The 11,300-nt window shown below is 42.0% G+C and overlaps 1 protein-coding gene across 1 annotated transcript; it reads right to left on the minus strand.

The window, feature by feature from the left end:
* Positions 1 to 2,156: 2,156 nt before the first annotated feature.
* On the minus strand, positions 2,157 to 3,649 carry LOC140265536 (uncharacterized). The gene has a single exon (XM_072361563.1). It carries the CDS (start codon positions 3,639 to 3,641, stop codon positions 2,157 to 2,159), a length of 1,485 nt encoding a protein of 494 aa, XP_072217664.1. The 5' UTR covers positions 3,642 to 3,649.
* Between the last annotated feature and the right edge of the window lie 7,651 nt (positions 3,650 to 11,300).

An 11,300-nucleotide genomic window follows, 5' to 3' on the forward strand; every position in this document is an offset into this window, starting at 1 on the left:
ACAAGGAGGGATAAAACCGAAAGATTGTAACTATTCCTGCCAGACAGACCCTCTTGGCATGATCACGGGACGTCTAGCTTGCACACCTGGCATGGGTGTGAGCAGATATTATAAAGACCATTGGCAAGCCCGCCAAACCTGAGGCGGCTTGGAGTGAGTGGCAAGAGACCATGGGTTCGTGTATGACCAAGGAGCAAGTGGCGAAGACAGAGGAGCAAACGGCAGATAGCCAAATCATGGAAGAGGAGCAGACGGAGCAGACGACGGGTAGTCAAATCATGGATGAGGAGCAGGCGGAGGATTCTCAGATCATGGAGGAGGAGCAGCGGGAGCAGATCACAGATACTCAAATCATGGACGACCCCATAATCTACGCGTGGAATCCGCTCTACGAAGTCCCAGCCTGGAACAGATGGAGAAGACGACCTGCGCAGAAGGAGGTGAGCGCCAACATCGAGCTACATCTCGCGCAGGATTGGTTCCATGGCAGGATGGGACCAGGGTGCAGTGGGCGGCTCATCGCTGAGCGGGTGCTGAGGGAGTACTGCACCATGATGGGGGCTCCCGACGGCTCCTTTCTTGTAAGAGAGAGCGGGACATTCATTGGGGACTACGTCCTGTCCATCTGGCGTAATGGAGGGGTGCAGCACTGTCGCATCCATTGGTGGCAGGATGCCAACAGCCACAAGTACTATCTAACCAACAACAGAATCTTTGACAGTCTCTACGACCTCATCTCCCATTACCGGGAGACACCGCTGAGGTACAACGAAATGGAGTTGAGACTGACAGTGCCTGTGCCTCGTTCCAAAGACTGGGTGCCGCGGGACGGCACCAGAGGATCGAGCACAGCTCCAGCGCCATCTTCCTCAGGGCAGGATGGAAGATCCAGCACCATCGTGCGTGAAAAGAGAGTCGTATTTAATAAGGCACTTGACCAAGTTCATATTATTTAAGTTCATTGTTCACAATAAAAGTTTTTGTTCTGCACTAACCACAGAGTCCGTGTCTAATTACCACAGGTAAACTTTGATCGTATTTGCCTTTCTTAACCTGCATGAGACACTGCATTCTTATCCCTACCTGGGGTTTCTACTACCCATACCAAATTGATCACTTACTTTGTCTGTAATACTGGTCTTATCAGGGGTAATAATTAACACTAAACTAAGGGCACGTGCACTTCCAATGTTGTGCTTTTGTCCCTATTCGGAAGTAACGATTTGTTTACTTTCTGATCACAAGCGGCAGAGGGTGGGGGGGGCGGTGGCGGTGAGGAAGAGCAGCACGGGATGCTTTCGCTTGCGGCACTTCCACTGCCATTTACCATTAACAATTACATTTAGTATAAACCACAAGACGGACAATCCCAGAAACACATCTCTTATCAAAACTTAGACATTTTCCAACAACCATATTTTGTATGGAACTCCTGGACTGATGTGACACTGAAAAGTATCAGGTGCAAAGGGCTTTATGATAGATTTCTTTTGTGACCATATCTAACAAATATTAGATGGGTCCTTGGCTCATTTCCCAATTTGTTAGGAATTTGGAAACACTATGGAGGAGTTTCATGCAAATCACAATCAGTTTAACCACAACAAACAAAACATAATACTATTGCAACCAAAATATGTAATCAAGAGGTATATTCAGCATTCCAGCAAGATCACATCTTCAATTTTCCTGTCACAAAACACAAATGGTTAAAGTCAGCTATCAGCCATTCTGTGTTCAGTAAAGGTCCCACGAGGATCTTCTGTAAAATAAAACAAGACAACTTGCCCTTTTGGGGCTAACGTTAATACAATTTAAAAATGAGGGAACAATCCAGCAAGAGTTGATTTTACATTTCTTTATCGGGGTGTCCTTAGCCTTCCAAGGATATTTCTTAAGGGATTTCATTAAGGTTAGGGAAACTGTCCTCAGGTTAGCTGAGTCAGTTGACACAGGCTGGCCAGGGAGATAAGTGTTTCCCTGGCTTATCAGTAACTGTATTGTGACTCACAGGGGCAATTGGCAGGAGTGGTGAGGCCTCGGGACAGAAGGTGTTAAATCGAGGATCTCCTTTTGTTGTGAGCTTTCTAATACATCCACCCCTCACTGCCTTCCACCCCCCCCCCCCCACTCATCTGGGGGAGGGGGCGAAAGCATCAGCTTTCCTTGAGCTTCCTGAGCTTTTGTTCTGGCCACCAGTTAACTAATTTCTCTAGTCTGACTGTGGGTAATCCATTCATCAAATCTCGTGGAACACCCTTTTGCCAGCCAAGTGTCCAGAGACGATTACGTTTATGACCAATATTTCGCCTACCTGTTCTTACTGGCAATGAGACCCTTCCAGTTTCACTGAGGTTTGGGCTAGGTGGCCCAGGGGCAAGGCTGACTGCTGCAAGCCTCACTTCCCTTGGGTCAAATTTACTAGTGTTAGAAATTGCCGGCCCATATTTTCTTTCATAATTAATTAATTCCTGGGCAACCTCCCCCCATGTCCATACTTTATATCCTGACTGCACATGGTTAGAGGTTACAGTTCTTTCTAATGCTGCCCGGGTTCTTTCTCCCTGAGGCAAAGCTTGTATTTTTCCTTGTAGTTGTATACCTATAGGTTTCAGTGATTCTGGAAGCCCCCTAATTAAAGGAGTCATCCTTTCAGGATCAACAGGCATCATCATAGGTGATTCATGATGTGGCTGCAACTTTCTATCATACATCATTTGCAAACAGGCAGCCTTTTGGACACTTTCAACCAATTGATCCACTGTCCCATTAATAGCAAGAGGGTCTCCCCTTTCTAAAGGGTTGAGACCACCAGCCCAGTAAGCAGCCCTCTGTGTTAGGGACCAGGGAGCACGGTTGTTGCCAGTAGTTAAAAATACTCCTGGCCCCCAATAACCCTCAGCCTCCTTTTCGGTTAGCATTATTTGGTCTCCACCAGTTAGACTGACTCTCCATACATACTCCGTTTCTGATTCTTTTGGAGAACGGCTAAAATCCTTTTTCAGTTTTGCTAATTCAGTGACAGAGAAGGGAATTTCTTTAACATTCATTTTAGGTTCCAGGTCCTCACCATTATCAAATGCATATTCAGTTTTTATCAAAGGACGCAATTGGGTTGGCGAGTCCTCTAATTTGTCAAGCCCTTCCCTCATTCCTTGTAGTTCCTTCTGAGGAAAAGTTTTTTCTTGAGGCAAATTATGGACAACAGCATTGCTAGTATTCTTATACGCTAATAGTTCCTTAAACGCCATTTGCAACAAAACTGAATTATGTTGCTCTCTTTGTAATTGTTCCTCAAGGTTCACTATTTGATTCTGCAGAGTTTTTACCAATTCTTGCATTACTTTAACTGATTCCTGTAATGCTTGTATGGTTTGGGTTTCTGCCGAATGTTTTTCATCTCGGAACTCCACGGCTGCTTTTAAAGCTGCACCGAGTACCGCACAAATAAACGATTTTCCTTTCCCGGCTCGGGTACGAGCCCCATGTTGTAAAACACAAATGCGGTCTGAAACACTCTGCAAGTTATGCCAGTTTTGTCGTGCCCAATCCACCCCTGATAAAGAGGGCCGAGCACCGTGCTTTTCTAAAAGGTCAAATAGCACATTTTCACTTTTCATAGTGGCAATACTTTCACTCATTTCTCAATACCCTAAAAGATCTACACTAAGGGAAGAAAAGGTACACTTAACTACTTACCCCTCCCCAGGGAGGCACGCACCAATCAAACAAATGTAAATGCTACAATCATGCCTCCCTTTTGTTTAGAGGAGCACACAAAGACAGCAGGCTAAAACAACACCTTTTGGGTTAAATCGCCCCTTATTTTCCTGCGAGGCCACACAGAGGAAAAAAAAACTGCAAATTCCGCACCTAGGTTACAAGACACCCTCAATCCTTACAACTCGGAGAGGTGCGCACAGAAAAAGTTTAAACAACGCAAATTCTCAAATCACTCCTCCCTTACACAAAAGACCAAGAAGCACAATCAACTCTTACAAAGAACATGTAAACACCTAAATCGCTCCTGGCTATCCTGTCAGGCCAGAAAAACTTCAAGCTTCAAGCCACCAAAGTTACCAAACGCTTCAAAATTTCTTAAAGAGGAATAAACTTCTTGGAGAGCAACACACGCTTTACGTCAAAAATTTACTTCCTCACTTCTCCAAGAGGTGCACACACACAACTTTTCAAATTCCAAAACACGTTACAAGTTACTTAAACCACAAAAAATGCAAAATTGTCTTCTCGAGGAGGCACACACGTATAAAACAAAAGCAAATAGTCAAAATTAATTCATACGTCCCCAAGAGGTGAACACAAAAGCAAGTAAAGTTTCAGAATATGGAGCGGTCTTCCTGGAGAGGTGCTCACATCTAAGTTACCAAAACTATCGCTCCTTGCAACTCCAGGAGGTGCACATAGAAAAGTTTCAGGCTATATCTGGGAGGACAACACTCTCACGGCGGGTATCCTGTCCGTGACGCCAATAATAAATGTCTCGCTCCAATTTGTAGGAGGGAGGCAAGGTTCTTTGATATGTGTATACACCCGGCGTGAGATTAAGAAGCAACGGTTCAAATGTTGGTCCAACCAGTTTATTAAAGTCCTAGCCTTTTTAGGGAGATGGGGAAGGGAAGGTGGGCGATAGGAAAAGTAGGAAAAATAAGCAAGGAGTCTGTAGAGAGCAAGAGAGATAGTCACCACCGTGGGTCCAGCGAGGTACACAGTAGGTCCGTTGATTTCAGGAACTCGTCTGATCACCGCGGGGGATGGGAGAAAGTCAGGAAGCACTGCAGCAAGCCGGCCTTCCGAAGAGGTTTCCCCTCAGGGAATTCTCCGTCAAAGCCATCTTTGGGAGTTCGTCTCCAGAGATCGTCTCCCAAGATCGTCTCTCAGATCGTCTCCAAAAATCGTCTCCCCCAAAATCCCCAGTTTAGCGAGGGCCTTTTATCCCCCATTTCGGTGGGGTTGTTTTTCTTCTTCTTTGAAGTTTGAGGATATCTCGAACAAACAATGAATGTCTAAACAAGCATCTTCTGAAGGCAAACACTCTCTGTAAAATGCTTTAAAACCAGCTTTTGTGACATTCCTGGCCCACAGATAAGCCAGCAGGGGTTGGTGGTGCCTCTGTTTGCCAGACACAAGCATTATCGCCTTCTGCAGTGGTCAGCTCCTTCAAGCAGCACCCCTGAAAAAGACTGCTTGTCCTGTCTCTGCTTATCTTTGCAATCATAAGCAGAGATGGCACAATAGCAACCACCATTCACTCTCCTAGATAGTTAGCAGTCGCCAGTCAGAGTCTTATCATCAGAAAAACCTCATGAAGCAAGCTTTGAGACAACAAAAGAAAACCAGATCTGTCCTTCACACTGTCCATGCTATTGAAAAGACTTCTATCAGTCTTACTCATCCCTGATTTATTCCTCTCCATCAAATATGGAAATTCATGGCTACAAAGAATAGTCCCTGGTGACTGGAAAAAGGGAAACATCACTCCTGTTTTCAAGAAAGGGTGAAAAGAAGACCTGTGGAACTACAGGCTGATGACCCTCACCTCAGTGCCTGGGAAGATCATGGAGTAGATACTCATGGAAGCTATACTGTGGCACGTGCAAGACAGGAAGTGACCTGAGACAGTCAGCACAGCTTCATCATGAGTAGACCATGCTTGACCCATCTTGTAACCTTCTGTGATAGAATGATGGCTTCAGAAGACAAAGGAAAGTAACTGATGTCATCTACCTGGATTTCTGCAAGGCCTTTCACATAGTCCCCCTAAACAGTCCTGTCTCTAAATTGGAAAGATATGGATTTGAAGGGTGGAGTATTCAGTGGATAAAGAATTGATTGAGTTGCAGTTAGAGTTTGTTATGACTCAGTGTTCAGATGGAGGCTAATCATGAACAGTGTTCCAAGAGGCCTGTCTATTCAACATCTGCATCGATGAAATACACATTGGGATTGAGTGTACCCTCAGCAAGTTTGTAGATGACACTTAGTATTGTGGTGCAGCTGGCATAATAGAGAAAGGGACACTATCCAAAAGGACCTGAACAGTACTGGGCCCAGATGAACCTAATGAGATTCAGGAAGGCCAAATACAAGATGCTGTATTTGGGCTGGGACAATCCCAAATATGTTTATGGACTGGGAGAAGGGCTTATTGAGAGCAGTCCTGTGGAGGACTTGATAGTTCTAGTGGCTTAAAAACTGAACATAAGACAGCGGTATACTTCTGCAGCCGAGAAGGTCAACAATATCCTGAGCTACATCAAAAGAATAGTGGCCAGCAGGGCAAGGTATGTGATTGTCCCCCTCTGTTCTGCCCTTGTGAGGCCCCACCTGGAGTAATGTGTTCAGGCCTGGGCAGCCAGCACAAGAAAGCGTAAGTCCAGAGGAGCACCATGAGGATGACAAGAGGGCTGCAGAACCACTCTTATGAAGAAAGTTTGAGGGAGCTTGGCTTGTTTAGCTTGGAGAAGAGAAGGCTTCCAGTACCTGAGGGGATCTTAGAAGCACAAGGGAGCCCAACTTTTTACGTGGTCTAATAGTGAGATGATAAGGGGGAATGGCTTTAAACTAAAAGGAGAGATTTGTGTTAGGTATTGGGAAGAAGCTCTTAACTTAGAGAATCATGAGGCTCCAAATCACATTACCCAGAAAATCTGTGGATGTCCCATCTCTGGAGGCACCCAAGACCTGGATGGATGAGGCCCTCAGCAGCCTGATCTGGTGACAACTCAGTCAACAGTAGAGGGTTGGAATTAGATAACCTTTAGCATTCCTTCCAGCTTAAGATATAACTTAATCCTCTATGATGATATTAGTATATTTGTTGTATAAGAATTTTACCACCAGAACCAACAGGACAGTAAAATTTTGTCATTGATTTAGAATTATCTGGCTTAAACTAAAGATTTTGCAGTAGTTTAACTCAAGTATTTTCATAAATTGTTTTGAGATTTCATTTTTGTAAGGGTCATTCTTTCACTTATCCCTCATCATCACATCCTAGTTGTGAATCACAGTCTGTGGGTTTCCTAGATGTCACTGGATAAGGATGGCTTGCAAAGCTGTGCTGGGAATTAACTTCTTTTTTTGTCTCTTCCACTGTCTTTATCTGTGTTATTTTTACAAATCCACCTTGAGTAAAAGTCTCATTATATATTTTCTTGCAAAGCAATGATATCCTTTATTACATACGCACAGCAGTCTGTGATAATTATAGAGTATTCATTCTAGATGTAAGAATAACTAAAGTGTGCTGGCACTTTTGCTAACAATAGAGAGCAAATGATGTTTGAAGTTTATAAAAGGTAAAATCTCTTAAGAGGATTAGTTTTAATTTTTATACTGTTATTTTTCCTAAAGATTTCTAGTTACATTTTGAAGAACTGCTGACAGGAATGTGTATATCATTTAATTTCAAGGAAAAGACACTGTCTGCATTACTTTAAAAGTAGCAACCTAAGACTGTTTGAGCTGAGCTGTTCAAAGTGAAGGGTGACTCTTTCAGAGCACAACAGACATGCTGACTAGTTTAAAAACATGCTTGAGATATATGCTCTGTGATTGAAAAGATATCCAACAGCATGTTAAATAAAAACAATCAAATTTAAACTGTAAAACTAGAGCAACAGACTGTTTAAACATTTTTTATTTTTTTTTTTTGCTTGTGTTAGTTTTATGTAACAGACATTGCAATGAAATATTCAGTTCCTGGCTACAAATCTGTTTTTGTTTATTTGTTTGTTTGATTTTTTTTTCCCCCTTTTCCAGATTCTTAAAATCCATCATCAGAAGTTTTTGCACAGATGCAGAAACCAGTGACACCAATGACAAGTGGTGCTTTTCAGTGTTGTTACTGAGATTGGTGCCATTTAACATCTTTGTTGGCAACAAGGACGGTGGCACTAAATACACGCTCAACAATTTTGCTGACAGCATCATTCTGAGTGACATGATTGACACACCAGAGGGAAGGGATACCACCCAGAGGGACCATGGACATGCTTGAGGGGCAGGCCTGTGTGAACCTGGTGAAGTTCAACAAAGCTAAGTTCAAGGTACTTGATCTGGATCGGGTCAATCCCATTCACAAATGCAGGCTGGAGAGAGAATAAGCTGAGAGCAACAATGAGGAAGCTCAACGTGAGATGGTAATGTACACTTTCAGCCCAGAAAGCCAACTCTATACTGGAGCACATCAAAAGAATCATGAATAGGTTGATGGAGGTGATTATCCTGCTCTACTTCACTTTTGTGAGACCACACCTGCATTACTGCCTTCAGCTTTGGAGCCCTTACTTTAAGAAGGACCTGGACCTGTTGGAGCAAAGCCAGAGGCCACAAAGATGTTAATAAGGCTGGAGCACCTCTCCTACAAATGCAGGCTTAGAGAGCTGGGGCTGTTCAGCCTAAAAAAGAGAAGTGGCCTTACAGTACTTCAAGGATTCCTACAGAAAAGTTAAAGAGGGTCTCTATCAGAGAGAAATTCTTCACAATGAGGATGGTGAGGCACTGGAACAGGTTGCTCTGAGAAGCTGTGGATGCCTGGTAGCTTTCAAGGCCACACCAGATGGGACTTTGGTCTTCTTAATCTAGAGACTGGTGTCCCTGCCCACATCAGAAAGGTTGAAACTAGATGACCTTTAAGGTACATTCCATTATTTCATGCCATCATTCCTTACTGTGTTTGTTAAGAGTTACAAGAGTATTAACGTTGATTGCTATTGCAGATTTAGGAATTTTTATCACTACATGATTTACTTCAGATAGCATATGAAATTCAAATTCTTTTGTGCTTAATGTAACTGGGTAGTCACCTTCAACAGTTACAGTACTTTAATTAGAAGCCTGTTTCTCTCCATTGATTATATAGTGCTGGCCTAAGTATCATCTAGAAGCCCAAATAAATGACCTCGTCAAGAGATTCCAAGTGCTGCACAAACTATGGAATGGTCTACCCTTTGCCCCCCAACCATAGTCAGAAAGCCTGTTACAAAGAAGGCCTGTGTGGCTTGTAGGACTTTCTATGCTAGCAAACATTGGGATGGATGTCTTAAACTTTATAAGCTATACTGCAAAATTAAAAGATTTTTGCTTTATTAGGGCAAAAACAGAGGTCAAATGAATAACCATGTAATATAGTTATAGATAAAAAATTGCAGAAATAATGCATTTTTTGCCATTTACTTGAGACTGTCCAAAGGGTAAGAAGTGATGTTAAAATTCAGTCTTCCAGCAGAATATGTAATAAAATCAAGTACATGCTTGTCTGTGTGTATTCACACTCCTCTGTATTAATTTTTATGGGCTGTGGCCTTGCTCTACAGAGTGATTTTTCCCTTTGACAACACTTGACTGACACTGGTTTCATGTTTGTGTTGTTTTCTATCTGCTGGTGTAACATATTTGCTCCTAGAGTTCAGAATATGAAACCTGTGTAAGCATAATCCATAGAGATTGACAACATCCTAACATACAGTTAACAGAAATTGCTCTGCAAGCTGGGAGCTGGGGATGACAGCAAGATAGGTAGGTAGTCACATCACCATCCATGGATGCATTCTCACAGCAGTCATAGAAGATCAATAAGGCCATCACCAAAATTAACCAAGAGCTTCATGACCGCCAGATGAATCTACTTGAGTTTCAGAGTCCAGCCTCTGCAAGAAAATGTCAGGTTAAACTAGGTATGGGCTTATGACAGTGTAGTTCAGTACAGAGCAAGGGACTGTGATTAAATGCATCTCTGTCGTCAACAAGCCCTGGACTCCATTAGGTTTCATTTAGCTCATTCCTACAATTTTATTCATTTTCAAATCAGTGTGATCCAGGGTTACGCAGCTGTCTCATTCTAGCACTGACTTTAAACACAGGCAGCCAAATCCCTGGGTGAGGGAATATTGCAGATATGGTTGATACAAAGAGGAACATATAGTTTCTCAGCGGATCCATGTTTAGTCATTCACTTCAGTCTATTAAACTACTGTTATCTAGATGCATTTTCTTTAGGCAAAGTTTATATCACACTGTGTTTTATTAATATGTTGTATCCAGTATTCATATTTTCCAGTAATATTATCCTTAATTCAGTGCTTTGCTATACTTGAGTTTTGGGACTCAGGCTGAACTTGTATTTCTCTTGGTTCAGTGCTCTCTGAGGAAGGCATTTAATGTAGGTCTCAGAAGTTAGATTTTTTTTCCATTAGTTATGGAAAGGTAATATTTTTAATGACTGATCATGTTTATGGAGATAAAAAAGAAAGGCAGAAATGTATATGAAACCATGTATACTGACTGAAGATTTTCTAGACAAAAAAACATTTTTTGAGGATTTATTATCAGCAAATACTGGTCACCAGTTCTCTAACACTGTAGAGCAAAACTACCATTAGCTTAATCCAAGGCAAAAACTATGCTTGAATATGCCAGCAGAAATGTTGATCCACATGCTGTTTCATAACTTCAGTGAAACATACTGAAAAACTTCAGCACATCACAACTAGACCAGACAGTGATAGTACAACGGGCAAACCTCCTTATCAGACAAGGAAGGGTAGCCACCTGATAAATAAATGTGTTACGTTCAATTCTATTACAGCAGCAGTGAAAGTGTGTCACATTAGCTTAGCACTGATTCATTGCATGCCTAAGAGGAACACTGGCAGATTGCTTTAATTAACAGATGTACAAGGCCTGCTGATGTTTTCAAAGTGAAATTTCCTTGCCTCATACTGCATACTATCAGACTGTCATTCTCAGGTGGCAGAATGACAGGGTATCAGAGGAATAACTCTAAAAGCTTTTCATTCTCATCACTCTGTCTAAATATCTCTGTTAACAATATGTCCTCTTTCACAAGCACTTTTTATTCTGTGTAGTCTTGAGAAACGAAAAGGAACAACTTCTTGTAAAAAAAAAACAACCCCACAACAGTCGGCATTTTGATCTCTTGACTTTTTCTGCAAGAAAAGGAGGAATTATTGGCTGTGATATTCTTTTGCCATTCTTTGCTTCTATGATAAGCAATTTTAGTATGAACTACCAACAGCTTAGATGAATATATTACAAATATAACTGCAGAATTATTTACAACTTTGACTCACCTGACCTTGAAAAAAAAAAAAAAGGCATTAGATATTATTTAATTTAACACAGATGTCCTCCTTACATTCAGACTGTAGGTGCCTAGTAAAGCATTTCTTTAATGGTAGCTATCTCAATTCCTTAAATATTAATAGATGAATCATTAGATGCCTTTTAAGTTTAGATACTTAAATTAGACAGGTGGA

This window comes from Excalfactoria chinensis, chromosome 1 (genome assembly GCF_039878825.1).
Source record: "Excalfactoria chinensis isolate bCotChi1 chromosome 1, bCotChi1.hap2, whole genome shotgun sequence".
Classification (NCBI taxonomy): Eukaryota; Metazoa; Chordata; class Aves; order Galliformes; family Phasianidae; genus Excalfactoria; species Excalfactoria chinensis.